This window comes from Phragmites australis, chromosome 24, assembly GCF_958298935.1.
Source record: "Phragmites australis chromosome 24, lpPhrAust1.1, whole genome shotgun sequence".
Lineage (NCBI taxonomy): Eukaryota > Viridiplantae > Streptophyta > Magnoliopsida > Poales > Poaceae > Phragmites > Phragmites australis.
The window spans coordinates 3,583,817-3,609,499 of NC_084944.1; the positions used below are offsets into that span (position 1 = coordinate 3,583,817).

At 39.6% G+C, this 25,683-nt stretch overlaps 1 protein-coding gene across 1 annotated transcript; it reads left to right on the forward strand.

The window, feature by feature from the left end:
- The first annotated feature begins 3,918 nt into the window (after nt 1–3,918).
- Nucleotides 3,919–17,133, forward strand: LOC133907288 (kinesin-like protein KIN-7K, chloroplastic). Its single transcript, XM_062349284.1, has 25 exons — nt 3,919–4,480; nt 4,584–4,681; nt 7,170–7,259; nt 7,568–7,620; nt 7,953–8,018; nt 8,642–8,695; nt 9,459–9,518; nt 10,054–10,132; nt 10,975–11,042; nt 11,228–11,284; nt 11,376–11,480; nt 11,778–11,882; nt 12,012–12,119; nt 12,206–12,337; nt 12,506–12,679; nt 12,797–12,961; nt 13,857–13,997; nt 14,305–14,424; nt 14,514–14,564; nt 14,663–14,710; nt 14,804–14,935; nt 15,290–15,970; nt 16,469–16,598; nt 16,688–16,788; nt 16,879–17,133. The coding sequence occupies exons 1-24, from the start codon at nt 4,134–4,136 to the stop codon at nt 16,768–16,770; spliced, it is 3,147 nt and encodes a 1,048-aa protein (XP_062205268.1). The 5' UTR covers nt 3,919–4,133; the 3' UTR covers nt 16,771–16,788; nt 16,879–17,133.
- The last annotated feature ends 8,550 nt before the right edge of the window (nt 17,134–25,683 follow it).

Below are 25,683 nucleotides of genomic sequence, written 5' to 3' on the forward strand. Positions count from 1 at the left end.
ACGTCTCTTGCGAAGCACACGACAGTTCTCTCTGTTCTGCTCCTAGCCTGTGAGGGTGATGTACTATCCTGCACACCGGTGCAGAACAAAAACGAAAAGGAGAATCCTATTCTACGTGGAGCAGTGTGTTTTTAGATAATGTTTTCTTACTGAAGTCATTGACCCTGTCTGTGGCTTTGTTTAAATTTGAAGATTGGCAGGAGGTGACTCATTGGACGGTTCTCTAATCTTCAGCATTATATTTATGGCGTGATGGGCACATGCGGCTTGCAAGGGCATGTTTGGTTGGAGCCAGTAACTTCCCACAGCGAGAATTAGGCGTGTCACAACCGGTTAGACCACCATTTGTTTCTCTTTCGCAATTTGGCGAGTCATCGAAAGTTAGGCGTCTGCCGTGTGTATCACCGTAACAAAGATTCGCCCAGATGGCGGAGGCTAGCACTGGTTGAAGAAGGAGATGAACAGGTGGAGATAGTGCAAAGCGGATCACACACATGATTAGAGGGCACCTTATTTGATTAGCGGTGGCTATTGGTCGATGGAGCCAGCAAATCCATAAGTGAAAACGGATCGGATAGTACATTTTTTATATTGTTATTTATATTTTAATTTGAATATGAATTTGGATCCGAATATCCTTAAATATGAATACGAATCCACATTCTGATATCTACTTTGATCGGATTATATGCGAATATCCTACACCTTTAACGGCAAGAATTTTTATTTTGAGCGCAAAAAAATCGTTCACGTTTCGAATTTACTGGAATTACCGAAATTTTAGAAATTTCATTTGAAATTCATGTCAGAAATTTAAATTTTTGGTCAATTTTGACTTAAATTTGATAAAATTTGACTGAAATCTTATAAAATTTAACTAAAATTTGTTTCAATTTGATTGTGCCGGAATATATCAATTTCGTTCACCTATTAAATTTCTAAAACTTTAGCAAAATTTGGTTCCCTAGTTAGCGGACACAGATATATCTATTTCCACCCTCAAATTCGGATATCCACGTTTGAATCCGAATCTCGGAAACGAATAAGGATACATTTATTTTAGTATATATTTCAGAAATAAATACGAATACAGATATATATATATATATATTTGTGTTTTGACGGATACAAATATCAGATAACTCAATATATGCTATACATTTACCACCATATAGATCTAAGCGGTGGAGGAGTCAGGCAGCAAGGGGGAACGAGAGAACAAGAAGCGTTCCTATTCGGTGGAAAGTATGAGAGAGAACTAAGAGATAAGGATGAGATGGATTGTTTGATTGAAAAATTATGTTTGATCTGGGAAAATAAAAAGGAATGAGACGGATATGCTTCCTCTTGGGCCGATGCTTGCGCGGACTGTGAGTATAGGTAGTTTTAGCCCATTTTATTAGGTTTTGCAATAGCTAATTGCTTTGGATTTTCCTAAAAAAATTGTTTTGAATTTGCATCATGATGGTACCAATTAAGCTTATTAAACATGTAGCAACAAAAAGATATATGAGCTTTGGGGTTACCGCATCCAATTTTGGCTAGAAATCAAATGGTTGCCATATATTTTTGCCAGTCTTTTGGCAGATCTTGTGGGCAGGTCTTGTGGTGGAAATCCAAATGGTAGCCTTACTCAATTTGCCACAACTTAACTAAGATTTGGCAACCAACCAAACAACTCTACTTGGCCACAAAGTTAAGCACATCACCATTTCGAAATGTGCTTAACCTTAATTGTGACAATATGTGACTACCAACCAAATATGCCCTCTACTCGGCAGACATGCCTCTATCTGTGGAAGGGAATTTCCAGTGGGTGCAGAGACAAACTCCGCATGGCATGGATGCCTCCTCTCCTCCCATGGTTAAAATATTTGCACATTCTGTCAATACTCTACTCGTTTGTTCCAGTGTCAGTTTGGAAATTGGATGCTAGTGTGGCCTAGTTGGCAGTGAGCTTAGACGCCTCATATGATTGGCCCTGTGCAGTTGTCTTGATCTACCTCTCGATATAATATTGCTCGAGTGATTACCTAACAGGTTAAACCATGTCTCTACTTGAGGTTACTTAAATCGGCAGCGATACAGGTGGCTGATATCGAAGAATCTCTCAGTTAGATGCTGCTGCAGCAGCAGTTTTTGTAGGAGAGGATTGCAGAGTTTGACCAACCAGTGGTTGGCACCATGTGTCCAAGATCCATTATTTTGCGCCCTATTTTTCATCACAAGTGTGGAAAATTATAGGAGCAAGACATACTACTTTTCATCGCAAGTGTGGAAATTATAGGAGCAAGGCAAAAGTATGATATATCATAATTCAGCCTTGTGTTTGTACATTGTCCTGTTCAAATGATCTACTGGACAGCAACAACTCAATAGTGAATTCAGTGGGCACACATGAACATGACCCACACAGTTTTTGTTCGGTGAGAATGCGACATGATAGTTTTTGTTCTGAATGGCATCACTGCGTGTTGCCCACATATCAGGCATGTGGAGATGTTGAATTCCGAGCATTATGGCTAGAGACCGAGCTTGGGTCCCGGCATCAGTATGACATGCCAACAACCATGATCTGCTCTGTGTTCTTGTCCTAATGCTGGTTTTCTTCGCCTTCCACATATACGCTTGCACCGAAATCTGCTCGAGATTTTACAGTTGTTTTGATGGGATGTTTGAGAGTAACACTGTGACTTAAATCTCCAACGCACATAACGAATCATCTTTGGAAAAGGATGGAGTATGTTTTAATTATAAAATCGGCGAATCATTTTGGAAATAATTCCTGCTCCGTCAGTTTGCATATGCTGTTACCGAGCTTTTCGTGTGTGGCAGTATAGCTCAGCAGATGGTCAAACTCTTAAAGAGGGTATTGAAATAAAAAGAAAACCGAAGGTACATCACTAAGTAGTAAAATCCTTGCTTTTCAAAGTCAATGTCTATTCTTGTCTATGGTTGTTAAATTATTGTCAGCTGCAATTCCATTTTTCTTAACTCGTGGGTTTCCTTTTCAATTAAGCAATTTCTATCGTGTACCGCCATTGCAAACTTATCCGACTATTTAGGTTCAAATTAATGAAATTAATTTCTCATCTAGGAAATAGACTCAAGCGGGTGGTTTAGTAGCATTAACTTCGACCACTACATCCCAATAAATACCTTTCCAAAGAAGTTTAGAAGTGGTTGAGCTAGCTAGAGTAAGCTAGCAGGCAAAAAACATTTTCCTTCTAAATACATCTAAATACAAATTAACAACATGACGACTTAACGTAAAGTGTGCTATGAAAACCTTAAGTTTTCATCAGTATTTTAAATAATCTATTGTTAGCCAATAAGCACGCCCCCTGTCGTTATCGCGAATTCAAATTCACATTTGAAACTACATCGAAAACAACAACGCATCAATCAAATAAAACAAATTCATCAATAAACCAAACAAAAGCTGGTGCGCCACCCATGCCACCAGCCGCACCAACCTCCTCCTCGGTACAGAAGCGGCAGCGACTAGTAGTGCCACACCGCAGCAGCAGATGGCTTGCTTCCCCGGAAAGGCCGCACGGCACGGTGCACGCTCGTGGTTTACCCCTCCGCTTTCCCCTTTTTTTCACTGCCGCCTCCCGCTTCACTGACTTCTGGGCCCCACGCTCACCTTTCCCTGTGAAAATTTAAAATTTTCCGCAAGAAACTAGACACGCCGCAGTAATTCCCGCCCACCACGCGCATTCCCCTCCCATGTCCCTCCATTTCAAATGACCAGGTCCCACCGGCCGTGCCTGGCGCGTGGGCCCCACAATGCCCGGGCCCCGCATGGCAGTTTCGTGGCGTTGCCACGTGGCTGCGGGCGGTCCCCATCCCCTCGCGACGCCCTGCCGCCTACGGCAGTAGGGGAGGAGTAGTACTGCAGTGTCGCCTCCCACCTCCTGTGCGCTGCGCTGCGCTGCGGTCGCTTTTAAACTCGCGACGCCGTGGCCGCTCGCCTCTTTTGGAGCAGGCCATGTGAAACCTGTGACCTCCCGATACCTTCCCTTCCGCTCGCCGCCTCCTCCCGTGCTGCAGAGCAGGGCGCCAGGGCCCCAGCTCACCGCCGCGTCGTCGCCTCACCCGGGGGGGGGGGGGTGCGAGATCCACCCGCTATGTCGTCACGGCCGTCGTCGTCGTCGTCAAGGCGGAGCAGCTCGCCGTTCTCCGCGGGGCTCCGGCGCCCGCCCACCGCGTCGTCGTCGTCCTCCAGCTCGTACTTCTCCGGTGGCCGCCTCATCCCGCGCTCGTCCCCGTCCTCCGTTAGCTCCCAATTCTACGGCGGCGGGGGCGGGGGGAGCTCGAGGTCCACCACCCCCGGCCGCCGCGGCTCATCCGTAGCGCCTGCTCCGGCTCCGGTGCCCGCGCCAGTGCCGTTCCCCAGCGCTGACGAGCTCGTCATCGAGGACACCTCCCGATCCGGCGACAGCATCTCCGTCACCATCCGTTTCCGGCCGCTCAGGTGGGGATCTCGGAGGGGGTTGCGCGGATCTGTTTGCGACGGGTTGTGGATAAATTTGGGGGGTGCGTGACCTGGTTTTGAGCTGAATTTGGTGCGGTTGCAGTGAGCGGGAGTTCCAGCGCGGCGACGAGATCTCGTGGTATCCGGATGGGGATCGGCTTGTGAGGTGCGAGTACAACCCGGCGACGGCCTATGCTTATGGTGAGTAGGCTTCAGTTTCTTCTTCGGTCAATCGGGCAATGCAGGTTGTGGGATGGGCGATTTGGGTAAATTTGAATTGGAATAGTACTTTTGAACTTTCTGTGATTTTGGGGCTTCCAAAAAATAATTATGGATTTCGACAATTTAATGTACTAGTTCGTCTGCTGGATGCAATTTTTATGGCATGCTTATTGATATGGCTCATGACTATGGATTTCAGAGGATATGCGACGCGCTGCTGAAATTAGTGCTTAGTTTGTTACAATTGTAGACATACGCAAATGCATTGGAGGTTAGATGGGGCTTGATGGTGAAACTACAATGTAGGTCCTGGTCTGCATTTTTGGAAGATTCTGAAAGGCATCTGTTACTGTGGAAGTGTGGAGATGATATATAGTTATTATTTATGAGGGTCACATTGTTTCATTGCCTTTTCAAGCTGATTTTAGAGGACTGCTTGCTGCTGATTCTCGATTGGTAATTTTAAGGTATCCTACGACTTTCTGTTATTCAGACTGCTTTGGATGATGAATCAAACTTTATGTTTGCAGCATTAGTTCAGCTGCTACCACCCAGCTTGTTCCTGGATCAATAGACTGTTTGAAAGCTTGGTCAAAGAAATAATCACAGAACTAGCCCGAAAGGGGTAAAATTGGTCTTGATTTCTTGAAGAGCAATTCAAGAAATGTCACATGTTAAATAGATGGGCTCATTAACATCGTAGATTGCAGTTTGTGGTGCTTGCAAAATTGTTGTCGGTACAGCATGCATGCATGCTATCCCTAAGAAAAAACTCATCCGTGTCATTCACAGATGAGGTGCATATAGTACATTGTTATCATGGTCTACTAGGATGCTGTCCTATTTGGTTGCTTGCAAAGGAACCTCAAATGTATATTGACGTTTGACCTTGTCTTTGTTGGCTGTGCACTTAATTCAACTGATGTTGAGTACAATGAGTAGTCTGGAGTATACTTCCTAACATGCTTTTTAAGGCATCGCCTAGGCGTCCAGGCGAGGTGCAGTGGCGTCACCTCTGCCTTATGTGCATGCCTTGATTTCACTAATGCTCGCCGTCGCCCATCCTTCTCCAGTCGATTCCACTGTCACCCACACCTCTCCGGCTTGATTTTGGCCTCACCTGCCCCTCTCCGTCCTGATTCCCGCGCCATTTGTCCCTCTCCAACCGCCATATCGTCGTCCAGTTCGTGGGGTGGATGCCTGGGAGATAGAGATGGATGGGGTAGCGACGAGAAGCTTGGACCTTGGAGGCTGAGGAAGTGGGAGGGGCAGGACGAGAGGGAGAAGAGGAAGAGAGATGGCGGTGGCTGGAGAGGAGAAGGGTGAGGAAGACAGAGAGAAGGGGTGCAAGTAGGTTTAGTTGCCTTCTGGTGTGGGTTGGGGACAAATTGGGCTAACTTGGTTGAGTGGGCTGTGCCTTAAGCTGGCTCATCTATCTTCTTTTCCCCTTTTCATTTATATTTTTCCTCTAGAAAATACACTTTGCTGCATGTATGGCTCTGTGTATGGCGTCGCCTTATCGCCTCTCCTTGAGCGCTTAGGCGATTGGAAGGGGGTGAGTCGCCGTGCCTGGCCTTACCGCCTTAAGAACAAGGCTTCCTGATCGGTGTCAACATGAAATGAGTCCATGCTACAACCGGACATTAATTAGTAATGACTGTTGGTTTTGAAGAAGCATAGGGCTCATATGGGATTGGTCAGATCCTTCTTTTTCTCACTGTAGTGTGTGGGTATGAACCTATAACGAATATTATTCACAGGCAAGACATTTTCCCCTGAGATGTGGATGTGCCAAAGTGGGTACTGCAGATCCCCGAAGTTGTAGTCTTATACACTGATTTGCGGCATCATGTGGACATATATGATTGCTGTTCAGACTTCCAAGTTACAGTTGATGTGCTAGTATGGAAATTGGTGCATCGTGCAATCATAATTTCTTTTGAGGAATAAGTATACAGAAAGCTTTGCGCTCTGAAACAGTCTTTAGGTCCGATCACCTGCTGGGCTGTAGAAACTTGCAAAATTGAGTCAGGAAGTGCTAGCATCTTTTTTGCAAAAAAAAAAAAATGTTGTTCGCCAGCAAGATGCATTGCAATTTGTGTAGAATCCATCAGGGTTTATGTGGTCTTCTATGGATCTGTTATTCTGCACTAACATGAACTGCGGGAGATGGATGGGCCTGAGGCCTTGAGGTGCAGTCTTCAAAAATGGAAAGTTGACGCATGAGCTGAAAGGAGGAGGAAAAAAGACTGTCATAGTGAAATTGATTACAGTATTTTTGGATAAGTTCAATTGCTAATTCCTGTATATGTTCCTGATCACAGTCAATCAATTTGACCAAATCCAGGACGCAATTTGATGTGCAGATTAAGACATATAACACTGTTTATGGTGTATTCATCCTTATATCAACTTGGCATCTATTTGATAATTAATGGCCATTTCTCCCTTTGTTCATTTTTTGTAGATAGAGTTTTTGGGCCTTCGACCGCAACCGAGGCTGTCTATGATGTTGCAGCCCGTCCTGTAGTGAAAGGTGCTATGGAGGGAATAAATGGTATGTCACTTTTGGCTTATCTAGATCATCTTACACATTGTTTTTATGATAGTATGCTATTTCGGCTTAAGATAAGATAATCTGAACACATTTTTTAATGATGAATTTTAGAACTATGTGCATAAGTAATATTACTCTCATCACGATGAACTCATGGTGCACAATTTGTTCCTAACTACACTCATTTTCTACCCTTGATTGTAGCACTGACATTGATTTCTTATAGAATTTATGTTTTACCTTTTATAATGAAATGTTTACTTATCAAAGTAATTGCATTTCTGACACAACTTTGTACTAACTTGCAGGTACAGTTTTCGCGTATGGTGTCACAAGTAGTGGGAAGACCCACACAATGCATGTAAGTTCTTACATCCAAAATCTGTTGGAATAATTGACAAGATATTTTCCTAGGAAAGCTGTACCTATAGGCTACATGTGCCTGTGCTTAGTTTATCCAGGTTCCCTGTTAAGGTCCTGAATCAGCCTCTAGCACATTTCTTCCAATGCAGTTCTACTTGTAAGATATTTTCTACAACTGCTACTGCTAATTATAGCAACCATGACTTATGAGTGCGACTTTGAAATGTTCACTTTCATGATTTTTTTTTTGTTAAATATATGTTCCTGCATGATTTATGAAGGAAGGATTGATGTTTATACTGATCCTTTTGTTTTCCTGATCTTTTGCAGGGTGACCAAAATTGTCCTGGAATAATTCCACTAGCCATCAAGGATGTCTTCAGCATGATCCAAGATGTATGACAGTAAATACTTCAAAGACACAATATTAAGCAATCATACTTCTACGATTCCTTAAATGTTAAAATGGAGGAACACTTTACTTAATAAAGAATAATCTTAAATCTGCACCGATGTCCTCTTAGTCACTCGTAGCAATCTTCTGTGTGTATTGATAATAATGAATGACATTGTCTAGAACACTGTGTAAGTGTTTATTACCAAAGCAAGTCATGTTTACAACTCTTAGGCATGTGTTTTCTTGTAGCCAAAGAATATCCATGGCTAGAGCTTCAAGTCTTCATCTGTTTAATTGTAAGGTGTCCCTTTCTTGAAATTAGCTGCCTGGAAACATTCTTCATTTTGTAGAGTTTACTAGTTGGTTTTATTCATACCCTGGTTAGATCTTATCCAACAAGAGGAGGGAACAACTTATAATTCATTTGGTTAAGGGTTGTGAGAGCCTGAGTGGGAAGGTTGACATCTCCCAGAACCAGAATATTTACAGATCCCATTTTCTTTTAATCGTACTGTTTCAGCTGTACCATGTGATCTAATATGCTCAATTCTATCCTGTATTTCATCATCTACTCTGGCTATCACATAACTTCAACCCTTGCTTTTCCTATCTTTATCAACAGACTCCTGGAAGGGAATTTTTGCTCCGTGTGTCGTATCTCGAAATCTATAACGAGGTATACTACCTGAGCCAGTTTGAGAATGTTTCGTTTTCATAAATTTCTTGCAAGGCATGCATTTAGTCTTACTTTATCCGATTAGTTGACAAAAGCTTTCCTTAATTCATCCTATATTTTTGTCTTGATTGGCCCTCCACCAAAAGGGTTCTTGTTTGACAACCCTACCTAAAACGCTCACCCACTTTGTGTAGTCATATATCCTTTTTTGTTTTGCTGGTTACAAATATTTTTAGTTATGCATAATTTATACGTGTTCTACAATAGTAGGTCACATGCTGTACAAATACTGGCCAAGTGGTACTATAATTTGTGGGCATATTAGCAAATAGGAGAAATATTGAGTCTCCTTTTACTTTCTTCGAGTACTAAGAATTTTTTTGGTTGTTGTATTTGTTGAAGTATAAGTGAATTGTCTACATTTCCCCATTAGCTTAGGCTTTTGGGTGAACTGGTTAGTGCATGCATCTCAATCTGATATCATGGCCAGAGGTCTCGAGTTTGAGTCCTAACGTGCGCAATTAAACAAAAAATTGCAGCCGACTCCTATTCCCACGTATAAGGCCTGAGGAAGCCTCTATGTGAGGGGGAGTGGGAGTGTTGAAGTATATGTGAATTGCCCACCTTTCCCCATTAGCTTAGGCTTTTGGGTGAACTATTGGTGCATGTAGCTCAATAGTATTCTATTGCAAGGTTACATGTGTTCTTGTACACATTCAGCTTGTACTATATGGATAGATTCAATCTGTATATCTCATTTCAGGTGATAAATGATCTACTTGATCCTACTGGCCAAAATCTGCGTGTGAGGGAGGATGCACAGGTTTAAGTCTCTACAACTTTTGGACTATCTTATTGACATGCTCTTGAATCTATGCTGTTAAATTCCTATCTGTCTGTTTCACATCTCTTCCTGATTTTTTAGTCATCTTCGGTGCTTTCTTCTACTGATGTTGTTCTTATCAATTATCTTCCCTGGAACTTTGATGTATTCTCATGATGTAGTGAATTGACTAATACTTCTAACACACTGTTTTAGTTGCAAGTTATGAAAATGAATGGTCTGATTTGTGTTATGACTCGCCTACAATATATCTAATTGTTTACCCCAGAATTGATGTATTGATGCAGTTTGTTGCTTTGCACTTGTAATTAAATTCTTAAGCCATCATGCACACTGTTATTGTTGAATGCCATTTGGTTTTGAGAGTGATTAACATGATATGATCTAACCTTCCTATGTTGTTTCCTATTCATTTACAGCACTACCTATTTACAGTGAATATAGCTTTATGTGTTGCAGTGACTATTTTGTTTATGAGCTTAGCTAATGGCTTCCCTTTTCTTTCTCTCTATAGGGAACATATGTAGAAGGAATAAAAGAAGAAGTTGTTTTGTCTCCAGGACATGTTCTTTCTTTTATTGCAGCAGGCGAAGGTGATTACATTAATTGCTTTCTCCATTATTAGTATGTTACTAGCACCATGATTTCTGAGGGCATGTTTTACACCATGTTGTGTTTACTGAATATAATTCTTCTTGTTTTGGCCGTCAGAGGTGACAATAAGTCTTTGGCATTATCTCATTAGATAGTCTGATACTTCCTGTTTCATCCTTTTTACGGTTTCTTCCAACGTTTCTACCTGTCCACTTATTGGCTTGGATGGGCACCAGAAATGTTTTGTTTTGATGAGACACGTGCTATTAATCATCCAGCTTATGTTTTCTCTAGTCTGGTTGTGAAGCTTATGATTTTCTTTCTATGACAGTTTTTGTTTAAATGCCGTGTTAAAATCAAAATTCTAGCCATTCACACACATTAAGAAATTATTTAGGATTACACAGTATTCTTTATTAACACGCCCATATATCCTCTGTGTTAATCTATTTTCAACCATGACTAATCCGCCTATACTCTATTCCCAACCACAATGTATGGTTAATACTGGGCATGCTTGGAAAAACACAATTATTTTACATTGAAACCCAAAATGTCATCGATTTTATCACAGAAGTATAGGCTAAAACATAGCCTACTTATTCTCCTGCTTTCTTAGATTCTCAAGTACCACTGTATGAAAGTGACCAATCATAAATCACGCTTTTTCATACTTCTTATTATTTATTTTGTTACCTAAATCTTTTTGATAAATCAAGACCTCAATGATTTTAACTACATGAAAGTTGTTTTTCATTTGTCTGAAACTTATGACTTACAAAAAACCGGCATGACTTTAGTTATTTTGTGATATCGAAACTAACGCTACTTAACATGACAGAACATCGGCATGTTGGTTCTAACAACTTCAACTTATTTAGCAGCCGAAGTCATACTATTTTCACTTTGGTGAGTTCATAAATTCTTTCATCATTTAATGACTATTGCTGTTCTGCAAATGTTTCCCTTTTGTTCTTGTTTATATCATAGAAGCTTCTGGGTTCTTGGATTCACCTGTATCATATTTCTTAACGACATGTGTGATATGATGTATTCCTTTATTTGACGCGTAGTATTTCCGTGTTCTTATTCAGATGATCGAAAGCAGTGCCCACGGTGATGAGTATGATGGGGCCATGTACTCGCAGCTTGTACGATGTTTTGGTTATAAGCAACATTGTATTCACTTTCCACTTGCTCCAGCTTTCAAATCTCACTTTTTATGCTTTTCTCTTTTTCTAGAATTTGATTGATCTAGCTGGCTCTGAGAGCTCTAAGACAGAGACTACAGGGTTAAGAAGAAGAGAAGGGTCATATATCAACAAGAGTCTTTTAACTCTTGGAACAGTAAGTTCTCATTGCCAGTTGCCTGTGACAACTCAGGATTGCCGGTGTATCATCAATAGATTTAACTTAAGCTCAGCTTCTTGAGAAGTTGACCCTGTCTTACAACTTTAACTTGTACCAAGATTAAACTTGTCATTGTGATGGAAATCACTTGGTAGATGCTTGTTGTGTTGCTAGAAATTTGTTTTCACAGCTTATAATATTGCGATATACTTGGCTTGATTCTATGCAAAAAAAAGAAGCCATTTCTGAACATCATTACTAGTTCTATTGACTCGAACATTTTTCAATTCAAAGGTTATCGGCAAGCTCAGTGAAGGGAGAGCAACACATATACCCTATCGTGATTCTAAGTTGACTCGTCTGCTGCAGTCATCATTGAGTGGCCATGGCCATGTCTCAGTAAGTATTAACCTTTTCTTTCTATCTGGGAGTCCTTTTGAAACTCACTCCATTGTGGAGGCATCGAAGTAAACCACCAAAACCTATTTCTTATCTAGTCAGCTGATATGCTAACTTTTTCAAATGCAGCTAATTTGCACAATTACACCGGCATCAAGTAACATGGAAGAAACACATAATACACTGAAATTTGCCAGCAGAGCAAAACGTGTTGAAATTTACGCCTCTCGTAACAGGGTAAATATTTTAGGCATGCAAAACTGATTTCTGATGCCACTGTTCTAGAGAATGAACTAACAGACGTACTGATTTTTACTGTCCAGATAATTGATGAGAAGTCTTTGATCAAGAAGTATCAGAGAGAAATATCCTCTCTAAAGCAAGAACTTGACCAGCTAAGGAGGGGAATGATTGGTGGTGCTAGTCAGGATGAAATTACAATTTTACGTCAGCAGGTCTGTTCCATTTGGTTACTGTGGATAGAACGGTGGAATAAGCTGTAGTTATGTTGTTCTCTGCTCCTTGAAATTTGACTCAGCTCTTTAAGGGTACATATAGAATATTTTTTTGCGTTTGTAAGTTGATAAATGCTTGAAGCGTACTTTTCTTTCTTTTAATTTTAGTTGGAGGAGGGCCAGGTAAAGATGCAGTCTCGTCTGGAGGAGGAAGAGGAAGCAAAAGCTGCTCTAATGAGCAGGATACAACGCTTGACCAAGTTAATACTTGTTTCCACAAAGAACAATATTCCTGCCTTGACAGATAGTCATCAACGACAGAATTCAGTCAGTGAGGAAGATGTAAGTGGTCATTAGTTCATTACTGAACTACTGTGCATTTGTATATATTTTACATTAATGTTTCTGTTATTAGTCATGCTTTTTAATTGGAACACTAATTAGTTCTGTATATTTCAGAAGTTAAGCACTTCGCAAGATAGTTCTACATTTGTCCAAAACGAAGGCACCGCGAATGACTCTCAGTCATCTGCTTTGTCAGACCCATTGGATGAGATCAATCAATTAAGATCTGCCAATGGGGAGCATTCTTTAGTTACTGGTTCAGCACCAGATTCAATGCAGGTTCGTCACCTGCCCATTGTACTAATTTGCAATGTTTTTTTTTCTTATTCATAAGGTGTTTTCTGTTGTTATTGTGGACGTTAGTAGTTCACAACCAGACAGGATAACCAGTGCAGTAGGGCGCTAAATGCCATGGCTTGAAGGGGGGGGGGGGGGAGATAGGCTCTAGATTGAGATGAAGAGAACTTTTGGGAGAGACATCAATTCATTCTTGCTTAGTAATCAATTGATATTAGATACAATGGTATCCCTCTTATGGGCCAACTTGACTCAACTCCTTATAGACAATTTCTAAGTGTACGTGACTCAACTAATTTTTTTTTAACTCTTACTAAATTTGTGATATATACTCCATGACTACTATTTTAAAAATACAAAATGAATATGTTATGCGCTGAAAATAAGGTTAGAGATAAGGTTAGTTGTTAGGGATCAGATTAGATTAGTTAGAGATAAGATTGGTTAGTTTAGATTGTTAGGGCCGGCTCCTATATAAAGGAGGACATAACATCTATTGTAATCAAGTAAGAGAAATCAATCTAGTTCTTAGTCCTCTTCTTCATAGTCTCCCCCAATATTCTGTCTCCCCAATCTATGATTTAATCCCTCCTCTAGCAGCCAACGCTGCCCGGCTATCCTCCCTGTGGATGTTTACCCTAACATAATACCTGTTCATGTGCATCCTCTTTTGTCTACAAATTTATTCTGTACTGGGTGGTGGACCATACAGTGGTCTTTGTTTAAAAATCTGGCCATGGCTTCCTACTGAATATGCTTTCATGAGAGACATTCAATAAACAGAACAATCTTTATTTAATTGGATATTTGGATTACAATGAGCATGATAAATTTATAAATTATTATTGGCTATAATTTACTGTGCTTGACATGTCAGGTGGGGTTCACGGCATCAGATCAAATGGATCTACTAATTGAGCAAATTAAGATGCTTGCAGGGGAGGTTGCATTTGGTACCAGTTCGCTGAAAAGACTAATCGAACAGTCTATAGATGACCCTGAAGGGACAAAGGACCAAGTATTCCCCTTACTCTTTAGCACTTTTTAGCTTTACCATTTGCTCAATATCCAATCTTGTTCCATTTAAAGAAGCAGTAGTGACTAATGGTACAATATGAGTTACTTCTGGAAAGAAATTAATAGCTGAACAAATAGCAAAGGCTGCGAAACTTGGAAGCAGCAAGCTGACAAAAAGCATGATAATTAGTCTTTTCTGTTCAATTGCATGGCATGCAAAATAATATTCCACGTAGCTGGGTTCTGCACTCTATTTTAATACTCAAAGTATCATTTGTCATTAATATCCATATATATCTACATAACAGATAGAGAATTTAGAGAAAGAAATCCAGCAAAAGAGAAGGCATATGCGAGCCCTGGAACAACAAATCATGGAAAGTGGTGAGGCATCAGTTACTAATGCTTCCATGGTGGATTTGCAGCAGGTGATCTGTCCATTATATGGATGTGTGTCTTAACAGTTTCTGCAATTTTTCTCCCTTCAATAGTAACATGTTTGGTTTTGTGAAAACAGACTATTACAAAACTGACAGCTCAATGCAGTGAGAAGGCTTTTGAGTTAGAGGTGAACTTCTTGAACTCCCACTGCGATTTTCATCAAACTAAATTACCCCAAAAATGTTTTTTAATAAGTCTAACAGTTTGTGATTTTTCATGGGACAGTTAAAATCAGCCGATAATCGTGTCCTTCAGGAGCAGCTACAACAGAAGGTTCTCTCTCTCTTTCTCTCTCTTCATTTTTTGTTTTCATTTTAAAATCTGTAAGTTGGCAAAAGTTTAAATTATAAGTTTTGTTAATTGCAGACTGCGGAAATCAACAATTTACAAGAAAAAGTTCTTCGCCTAGAGCAACAACTCTCAGTAAAAGTTGACATATCCCCTGAGCAATGCACACATCAGGAGATTATTGATTTGAAATCTAAACTTCAGTCCAAGGTTCTTTTACTGATCCTTGCGCTGTCTGTGTTCTTTTCAACTGAATTTCTTCCAAGCATTTCAGTGATCCTTTTTTGTAGTTTCTTTCATTTTGTATATTTCACTCCCTTTTGCAGTATATCTGGCTGTACAATTTACAGCATACTGTTCAATATAGAATACATTATTTACGAAATTATTGGTTTGCGGACCATTGCTTGTCTTTCTTTTGCCAAATTTCATGCATTCTTCCTGTAAGTGTGGTTGATAGAAACAGTATGCATGTTCATTAGATGACCGCATGCAACTGCATACTGTTTTATGCTTGTCTTATCGTCATTCAAGCTAACCAACTTTGCTGATGTACTTTGACAGGAAGCTGAAAGTGAAAAGCTGAAACATGAGCATCTGAAAATTGTTGAGGAACATCGTGACTTGGTCAATCAGAACCACAAACTAAGTGAGGAAGCAGCATATGCAAAAGAATTGGCATCTTCTGCTGCTGTTGAACTTAAGAATTTGGCTGAAGAAGTTACAAAGCTATCAGTACTAAATGCAAAGCAGGCAAAGGAGTTATTAATTGCTCAGGAGATGGCACATCCAAGGGTTCATGGTAGAAAGAGCCGCACAACCAGCAGGGGCAGGGACGAGGTTGGGACTTGGAGTCTCGATTTAGAGGATATGAAGATGGAGCTACAGGCCAGAAGACAGAGGGAGGCTGCTCTGGAAGCTGCTTTGGCAGAGAAGGAGCTTCTAGAAGAGGAGTACAAGAAAAAGTTCGATGAGGCAAAGAAAAAGGAGCTATCTTTAGAAAACGATTTAGCAGGCATGTGGGTTTTTGTTGCTAAGTTGAAGAGAGGAGCTTTAGGCATATCTGATTTGAATGTTGATGAGCGAACAGTCAACCTAGCTGATATAACTAATGGCACAAAGGAAAACAAAGATGACAAGAATTTTGCTTTAGTTGAGAAACAAGTTTGTGATGATACTGTGAAGTCATTGACTGCAGAAGAACATAAAAGTCCAGAGTTTGAACCACTTCTTGTTCGTCTGAAGGTATATACATTTTTTGTTTATTCTTATTACAGTAGTCTTTTGAAATGGTTATATCGTGTATGCTCTTAACTTCCTGTAAACTTAGTACATCAACCATCATGCACAGCTGGCTTTGGAAGTTTGAAAATCTGGAAGTAGACTGTGGGAGCAGTAGTGGTGCCTATGTAGTTAATAAATATTCGCAAAACTTGATGTACAGAAGGGACTAAAAAGCTTAGTTTAACTATGTAAATTGTGTAGCCTGCATGGAATCTTAGTTTAGCTAGGTAAACAGCTTTTAATTGGTAGATACATCTTCACAAATAGGCTAAGGGGTGGCAACATAGCTCATGTTGGCTGGACTAGTGGATCTGTCTGAACCACTATTTGGATTTTCTCCATCGGTGAAAGCAAACAGATTAATTGGCTCAACTATTCAACTGGTGAAATCAAGTGATAGTTGCTGCTGGATTGCTGATACGTGCCGCTTGTGAATCTAATAAATTATTCTGCACGCAGGCTAAAATTCAAGAGATGAAGGAAAAGGATACTGATTCCTTGGGTGATAAAGATGGGAATTCACATGTCTGCAAAGTATGTTTCGAATCTGCAACTGCGGCAGTATTGCTTCCTTGCCGGCACTTTTGCTGTAAGCAACTGCCTCCTACGGCGAATTGCTTTCATGTGCTGAGTTTGCTGATATTTCATTTTCACTAACCGCGCGATTATCCTTTTCAGTGTGCAAGCCTTGCTCGCTTGCCTGTTCAGAGTGCCCTCTGTGCCGCACAAGAATTTCAGACAGGATTATCACCTTCACATGAATTACATGCTAGCTGAAGGTGCGAAACACTTCATTATTTGCGTGATGACGTATTGACGTTTATGCTAACCTCTGGAAGGTTCCTAACGACATGCTGTGTATCTGCCAGGTGGATTCTCTTGTAAAATCGTCAGCGGTATATGTTTCTTTTTCCCTTTGTAGCAAAGAAGGTGCCTTTTTTTTGTTCCTTCTGTGTTGTACTGCCATTCTTTTGATTTCCTATAGCTTCACCCCTGTTTTTTTTTTGTTGTATCGAGAAGTTAGAAGTGATGATTTCTCGCACTGCAAATATGTATAGATGTGCGACTCAACATTGTAATACATTTTGATTTCGTTTTCAGAAGTAAAGCAGTGTACAATCTGATATCCTGGTCAGAAACTGATTGTGCACCAGTGCTCCTTGTCTTCATTTTGATCCGTCCGCATAGTCCTGCCTCTAGTACGAAAATTGACGGTATCGGATCAGCAGCTCCTTGCCCTTTTTCTTTTGTTTTTTTGGGGACGCGGCACCTTGTCTGGATCGGCGAAGATGGCATAGGATCATGGCCTATTTTACATAGAATATTTCCATGTGAATGAGCTGGAATCCTGGCCCATTTAAACGACCGAGGTTCATCTTACCGATCGGAGCTCGGTTATCGAGCTCTGCTCTTCGTGATTACTGTGTTAACCAGTCGAAAATTTTAAAAAAATTGGACAAAATTCATTTAGTAAAATTTAAAATTTGAAAAAAAATCACGATTTTAGGACAAAATTCATTTTGCGATTTATCGAGCGGTTTTCTCGATTTTCAGTGAAGTTCAAAAAAAAAACCCCAAAAATTATCTTAATCTTGTAAAATCAATAACTAATTCATTTGAGCTTCAAATCAAGTGAAACAAATTTTGTTGGTTTACTTGTAACATGATTTACATAATAAAAGTATTTATACTCATAAAAAAGTTCAAAATTTTCTGTGAGAAATTATATTTGTTAAACCAAGTTAAATGCATAGTTTACTCTTTGCTAATCCAAAAATCATGAAACTAATTTTGTTAGTCTTCTTACATGATCCTATGTCTTTTAAAAATAAATGAACTCATGAATTAGTTATTATAACATGCATGATTGTGTAAATATGTTGCAACTAGATTAATTCATAACTGACTCATCACATCTAAAAAATTAGTGAAACCACATTTATTAGTTTATTTATACTATGATTTACGTAGGAAAAATAATAGTAGACGTGAAAATTTAGTTACAGTGTTGTTTCTTAACATATTCACTTTATGCTTGTGAACTTTGTAAAAATCATAGAGAAATTAATAAAACTCTAAATAAAGTGAAATCAATTTTAAAGATCCTCTTAAGATACATTTTTAAAAAATAAGTTTACATGTTAAACTTTTTCTTAACATGAGTTAATAACTCAGTCGCACGCTTTAATTTTTATTTTCAAACTTCCCCCTATAGAATATGATGCAAAAGATATTATTTTTGAATTTTTTTTTCACAGAAGGTCTTAAAATTGTGTCTAGTTTCTTAAAGATTTTTTTTAATTTTTTAAAAAAATTTGAATTCAAATTCGGTTACCGTTCGGTTTCTGAAACCGAACCAGACCGAGAAAGTCGGTAACCGTGATTTTTCGTCAATTACCGTCGCATTTTTGAACCGTGGGCGTAACTATTGTGTCTAGCGTGCTATGCATAACACGGCTAAGTATTAAGACAACGTACCGAAGTATGAAGACTTAGATAACTTGACTGACACGACCCTCTTTTGTGGGCATGATACGGCTCGAGAATGTACCAGCGACGACGCGTCATAGGTCGAACGGATCATGGCACTGGCAAGTCCAGGGCACCGAAATAACCCTGTGCCTTAATTATACATCTTACAACACAAATACATTCATATATTAAATATGAACATATTCTAATAAAAAAATTTCTTCACTGACACCGAAGTACAAAGACTTAGATAACTTGACTGACATGATCCTTTTCCCCCAAAATCTATCCATAGCTTAACGAGTAACCTTAACCAAATGATCACCGAAATATCACATCAACCTTTCCTTGTCATATTTATCCACGATGTACATAACCATCATATCAAGAACATCACGTGACTCTAAGAGACTAAGATGAACTGTTAGGACACCTAGCATACTCATGACTAGAGTGCGGTAATTTGAATTGTTCTTACACCCTACAAGGGATACATCTTTACTCACACGACACGAGTACATCCTCTCGACCCTCGTGACAACCTTTCTCATATATGCTGCATCAGATCAGCCCATGCCTACGCTGCTGAGGATACCTAGTTTCCGTCAGGGCTCTACCCCATTGGACACCCCTAGGGTCCTCTTCGCCCAAGTATAAACTTCTCCATCTCATTATTTTTCTCAACACACCACAAATCCACAGTTAGTCAATGCACACAACAAACGATATTCTGCTCATCTGTCCTATGTACGGATATGTAGTAAGAGGTTGTTTGGTTCTTACCGCCAAGAAGCCAAGCCAAAATTTGGCCATATCCTGGAAATTTGGCTTTTGTTTGGATCAAGGATAAAATTTGGCCGAACCCTGAAAAATTTGGCTGGCCAATTTTTTTCTATAGTGAAGCTAGACAAGATTTTGACGTCCAAAATGATTGCCTCGATTTTTTGACGGGTCAATTTTTTTGCTTGGCCTCAAACAAAATAATACTTAGTATGACCAAATTTTAGCATGACCTTAATTTTGGCATGACCAAATTTTAGCTTGGCTTCATAGGGGCGAAAAAAAACAAACATGCCCTAAGTATGGTAAGTGTTGGGCATAGGCAAACATCAGTATAATCCTTAATCAACTCAAGCAGTGCTATGACATCCAAGACTCCTTTCTCATCTGACCCTATCACCAGCTCAATTCTCGTAACCAACATACTTACCACATTGACTTAACCATCATCATAGAGTTTGTAATACATGTCATATAACTTACGAAAGCTGGCGACATTCACCGCTCGACTTCTAACAATACACTAAACATAGCTAAGCATTTATCAAAGAATAGATTTGATTATATTCGTTACCCATGGTTACAAAGATACAATAACATCAATCAGAAAGATAATGCAATAATATAAGATCTACCAACTTGACTTGTATAACCCAAACTTACTTAATGCGACTAACCCATACAACAGTAGCAAGTTAATTCACATGACCATTGCAAAGTAAGGGTGCAATATGATAGATATTTGCCTTGGTCTTTTGGTGCTTCGTTCACACGCAACTCTGGTTCGATGTCGATCTTGACTTCTTGAATCATTGACATGTCACTCTATAATCAATGGAATAATACATCGAATAAATAAAAGAACGAACGAAGAGATATGTTTTATGATGTTTGATCGCAAACAAGGTGCAATGTAACATATCATGAAAACATTTGCAAAAAAAAAAAAACTCTAATCGATTGTGCTAGACAAGGTTTGAACATTGCATGAGACAACCTAAGCTCAGTGGGTACTGAGTGTAGGGTGGCGGTCAGACCGTGAGGGTCGAATAGATAACAAAATAGTACTGAGTAAATATGTTGGTTAGATCGACCACTATGGCGGTCTGACTCCTGATTGTGGATTCTAAGTTGAGTCTAACTGGCCAATTCATGTCACGGTGGTCAGATCAACCCAGGTTGGCGATCAGACCATAGGGCTTGGCTGGCGGCACCTCAACGAGGTTGCTGGCAAAGGCTTCGGTGATGCCTTCGACAAAGAGTGATACCAAAACACTCTACAAGTTTAGTGGAGTGAATTTTGGGTGGTTTGGGCGACATGCACGAGGCTAAACTCGGAGACCCTATGGATGATGTCCATGGCTAAGGGTGGAGCTCGGGTCTACACTAATAGGGAATGCATGAACTCGGGAGAAAAGAAGGGAAATGGATTGAGGAATTTCACCTTGGTGTGGGGAATCTTTTTAGGGGGTTAGCCAACTCTGGAGAGGCTTTAATTTGAAGATCGGGCTCCAAGGTGGTGGTTGTCCTTGAGGTGGAAGAAGACGTGGGTTAACTTCTCTGGGAGGAAGATGGAGGGGAGGAGCTCGAGAAAGTATTCGGGAAGATCGAGTGCCACATACCAAATCTTGTAGACATGTCATTACGCATAATTATGTATCATAAGCATTATATTTAATTATTGAGCTTTGTTGAGTGCTTGTTTTTTTCCAATGGTGGCTTAAAATTTGCTAGGAGTTATGTGAGTGACCCTATTATGAGAAACCTTGTTTATATTTCCAAATAGGCCTTGTGAGTGAATTCAAATTAAGTGGGTTTGTCTTGTTTTATAGTTGTCATGCTGAAATTTTTAGAATTTTCGAAACAATGGAATACCTTTTATGGAATTAAGGAGAGAAGGAAAATGAGGAGAGAAAGAAATGATTTTGCAGGTTAAATTGACATGAGATACTAGCAAGTGGGGCCCACTGGCCAGCCCATGCCTCCTCTTTCTTCTTTCAGCTGCAGCAGTAGCTCCTCACTCACCCCCTCACTCTCACGCTCTCTCACTCCCAACCGAATCAGCTAAGAGCTGTAGCAGCTCTCCCTCCCAACTCTATCAATTTCTTTCCCAAATCCTTCCTCAAGAAGCAAAAATCAAAGTATACATGTGGTACCACTGGGTTTCCGAGCTTCTAAGCTTCCGATCCATCCAATCTTTTTGTGCATACATGAAGGATTCGAGTTGTTCTTCATCTCCCCAAATTCTTTTGGTTGAAGCTTGTGTAGCAGCATCTTGGCCTCTCTTTCCCAAGCTTTTTCCTCTGTTTTTCTTCCTCAACCGATGGTCACAGGCCTCAACAAGGACCTTGGGTAAGTCTCCTAGGATCTTCTTGTGAGAATGCATGAATTGGTTTGATTAAGTTCGAGTTCTTGGGCGATGATCGAGTAGTTGTGAAGCACCACTTTGTTCTTGTTGCTTTGGAGCTCGTAGGGGAATGTTTGGATGAGCAAGAGCTAATGAATCGTACTAGTGGAGTAGGTAATTTAAGTCTAGAATCCATGCTTTAGTGCCAACACAAGCTCATGTAGGATGTGTTTTAACATGCAAGTTGAATCAGCAAGAAAATTGTTATGAACTAACACTTGCCAGTTTAATCCAGAACTTTCGGCTTAATCTGAAACTCTCGGGTTGTCATGATGATCAAGACAGAGGAGGGTCATCTAAGAGTTCATCAGGAACTTCCGGGTTGTCACGATGATTAAGACAGAGAAGGGTCATTTGAAAGTTAATTCGGAACTTCCGGGTTGTCACGATGTCCTAAACAGAGAAGGGTTATCCGGAACTTCTGGTCAAATCCAGGAACTTCCGGATTTACGTTTTTGATAGCTTGTATATTTAGTAGTTAATGCATACAAACTCTAAAAAATCATGAGACCGATTACGTTAGCTTTGTATCAGTACAAACTACATGTTAAAAATGTTGAAACTCAAGAAATAGTTTCTGATAATTAATTAATTAATTAAATGTGTTTCATCTTAATTAATTTGCAGTTAATTAATTCAATGTCCTAAAATTATAAAATCACTTGGAAAATTCATGTTATGATTAGTGCTATCTAGTAAAAATAAATTTTGGTATGAAAGTATTGTTTAAATTGTTGAAGTTCATTTAATCTTGATAGTTAGCTTAATTAAGGTCCATTTTGAATAGACCTTAAGTACATCATTTATAACATGAGCTTTCGCGTTTCAATTCAGATGATTCTTGAAGCATACCTCATTGCACCTCATTCATGCTCATTACATTGTATGCGCTCTTCTTTAGAGAACGAAGGATTGGGGTGTGACACGGGCGTGATCGAGGGCGGTCCAAAGTTTGTTATGTTGATTGTGAAGCTAAGTACAAATGCAAGCATCTACACATATTTTACCTTATAATTTAGATCATATGGAGTCTAAATTGATAAGTTATTGTTCTATGTATGTTGTGCATATTTAGTGAGTCTGTGTCAGGTTTCATGGGTAGAATCTATGTTGATACATTACTTCTACCTTATTTTACTAATGATCCCTATCCTTGTAACCCGGGTATAACATGTCGTTATCTAACTTAAAAGTTATTCGAGATGTTTAGAAATATATAGGTCCTCAGTAGAAGTTGAGCGGTGGTTCTACCATTGTTCGTGATCTATAGGCTTAATTATTGATCATAAGGATAATGTTGATGATGAGATGTATGAGATGTGAGAATAAGACGAGATGTGGGCGGTTCTAGGATAGGTTGGGAGAGGAACCCAAATCCCATAGTCCTCTTGCATCGTTTAAGCATCGACCATTATTGTAGTTGGCTTTAGCAAATTTCTGTATTTTCCATATATCCGTATATAGGACGGGTGAGCCGAGTACTTTATGTTGTTGTAGCCTTTTGACATGCGAGTCTATGGTGTTGTGGGTTGCAGGCTTGTAGAAGTATATAGTTTGCTCGAGGAGTAGTTCTAGATGATCTCCGCACCTATATGCGCTTGTTCAAACGGTTAGAGCTTCTTTGGGAAAGGTTGTCACGTGAATCATCGCTTGCAACCAACATGTTGTATGGAGGGTGATCTCGTGTTGTGTGGGTAAATATGTACCCCTACAGGGTATAAGAATAATTTGAATTGGCATGCTCTCGATCATGAGCATGTGTCTGTCCATTTGCATCAATCGTAGAGTCCGATGTGGAATGATGTTATGGTATGTTGGGAAGTAGTTGTGATGGTTGATGATGAGTTGATATGTTTTAGCTACATATATGTTTATATTGTTGATCACAGATTATAAGGGTATAAGTGGTTAGATGTAGCTGCTCACACAATTGAGTCAAATTTTGCTTTTGTATACAAATTCACTTAACCTTATGGCCGATTCCTTGCTAACTCATCTAGATGCATTATCCTTAGAGTCGGGTTATTATATGTACCTATTATAGATTAAATCTTGGGAGTATTTTCGTACTCACGTTGCTTTGATGAGTTTTGCAGGTGAGGAAGAGCTAGTTTTCTGTTACTTCACGCCCACCATTGTTGCGACGAGAGAGAGTAGTGCCATCTACTCGGGTGATGTCATTTTAGGGTGGTACCTCTAGGAAAAAGGCTCCACCTATCTTTTGTTGTAATAGTCTTTATTTTCCGTTGCATAGTTTCTCTAAGCGGCTAGAGGTGAAGTGGTGTTTTTGTCCTCCTAACGTATGTTTTTATAAATGGATGAAAATCTGTAATAATTTAAAGACTTATAATATAATTTCATTAGTTGCTCTTTATTATACCTTGATTTAATGAATCATATTGTAAAGTCTTGTGTTTCGATCTTGGGTATAAAATACTTGTCGTGACTATCGGGATTGAAGTCTAGTTAATCATTGTGGTCACGATTATGTAAATGATCGCCCTACCGATTAATTAGAATACAGTCTGGATGGTTCCTCACATCGGGGAAGCCATCTCCGTTGATCTTTGGCCGTTGTGGTGGTTGAGGTGGAGCTCTTCTCTCTCTCTTCCGGTTTTGAGTGGAAGAAGGCATGGGCTTGCTCTGCGCGAGGGGAATGCTTGGGGATGAGCTTGGGGACGACGTGGAAAACCTTCTCCTTCAAGCTTCGACTTCCGTTGAGCTTGAGGTGGAGCAACAGTGAGGAAGCCCTTCTTGCTCTCTCTTGAGTGGGAAATAAGTGAATGAGTGAGGGAGTGATACATAGTCGATTGATCTTAAGTTGCCACTCTAAGCCCTAGCGATCAACCATAGGTTGGACCCACATGCTGAAGTTCTACCTCCCTTTTGCTTTCTCTACCAAATCTTTTTGTTTCCTTCCTAAATAGTTTTAGGCTATCTAAACCACCTTCAAACCATTCCCATTCACATATATGGTGAAAATACGAGTCGTTTATCGACGTAACATTTCAAATTTTTTTTTAAGTTATTAACAGAAAACAATAAGCATGAAGTATGATGTAATGATGCATGCGCGTGCTTGGTGACTAAGTTAGGATCTTTGGGCTCTTTCCTTCAACAAAAGGGACTGGTGCAAGAGGATCATAGACGGTTATAAGAAATCGCTTGTGAAAATTAATTTCAAGGCGGTCCGAAACCATATAAGGCTCCAACATACTACTTAGACAGTTTGTCACATGAAACACATGATGTGACAGCTATCCCATCTAACTTGTCTTTCAACCAAACACCTCAAAAAATTGGTTGACTATCTCATATTAAATATATCTTCCAACCAAACACTCTAAATGTGGAAAGAGAATGTTCTAATGCCTTATGAAAGAAACAAGCTAGCTCGGAATCCAAATGACAATATACAAGCAGATGTGCATTGTGGGATATATAGTGTACTCGGTATATATCCTCGTATTTATTTATTGGTCATAAAAATCTCTTTAGATAAAACTATAGACATTATGCATTAGAAGATTGTTTCTTATATTATGTATTTATTGTATTCTTTGTCTTTTAAAACATTATCAATATATATCCTGCATTGAGAGTGACCTAACTGTTAAGTCGTATGAGGTTGTGTAAAACTCTCTGCTAATGAAATCCATGCATCGGAAAAAAAACTAGGTAACATGATCATCTTGTATATTCCTTTAACTTCTATATGCAAACTAAAAACAACTTATATTCGTGCTCGAGGCAAGTACTTGCAAATTTACTTTATGGAATAACAAAATCTGCACATAGAGGTTTGGCAGGTCAACCAATTCTTGGTGTGCCGACGGACTCTAATAGATGGCTAGTCGATATTTTAAGTGACGACTCATACCTATATCTGCAATTTTGTAATTTTAAATTATATTTTTATAATTTTTAATAAAATAATATTATTTAAAAATTCATCTCGACCGTCCATCCGAACGTTACCACCCCCCGAAACCAACAAAGAAGAAAGTGAAAGGGG

Bases quoted from the DNA above. Each gene is read 5' to 3' on its own strand.
- LOC133907288 (XM_062349284.1), top strand. From the start codon at position 4,134: ATGTCGTCACGGCCGTCGTCGTCGTCGTCAAGGCGGAGCAGCTCGCCG. The intron at 7,260-7,567 runs GTATGTCACTTT...ACTAACTTGCAG, and splicing joins TGCTATGGAGGGAATAAATG to GTACAGTTTTCGCGTATGGT. The intron at 9,519-10,053 runs GTTTAAGTCTCT...TTCTCTCTATAG, and splicing joins GTGTGAGGGAGGATGCACAG to GGAACATATGTAGAAGGAAT.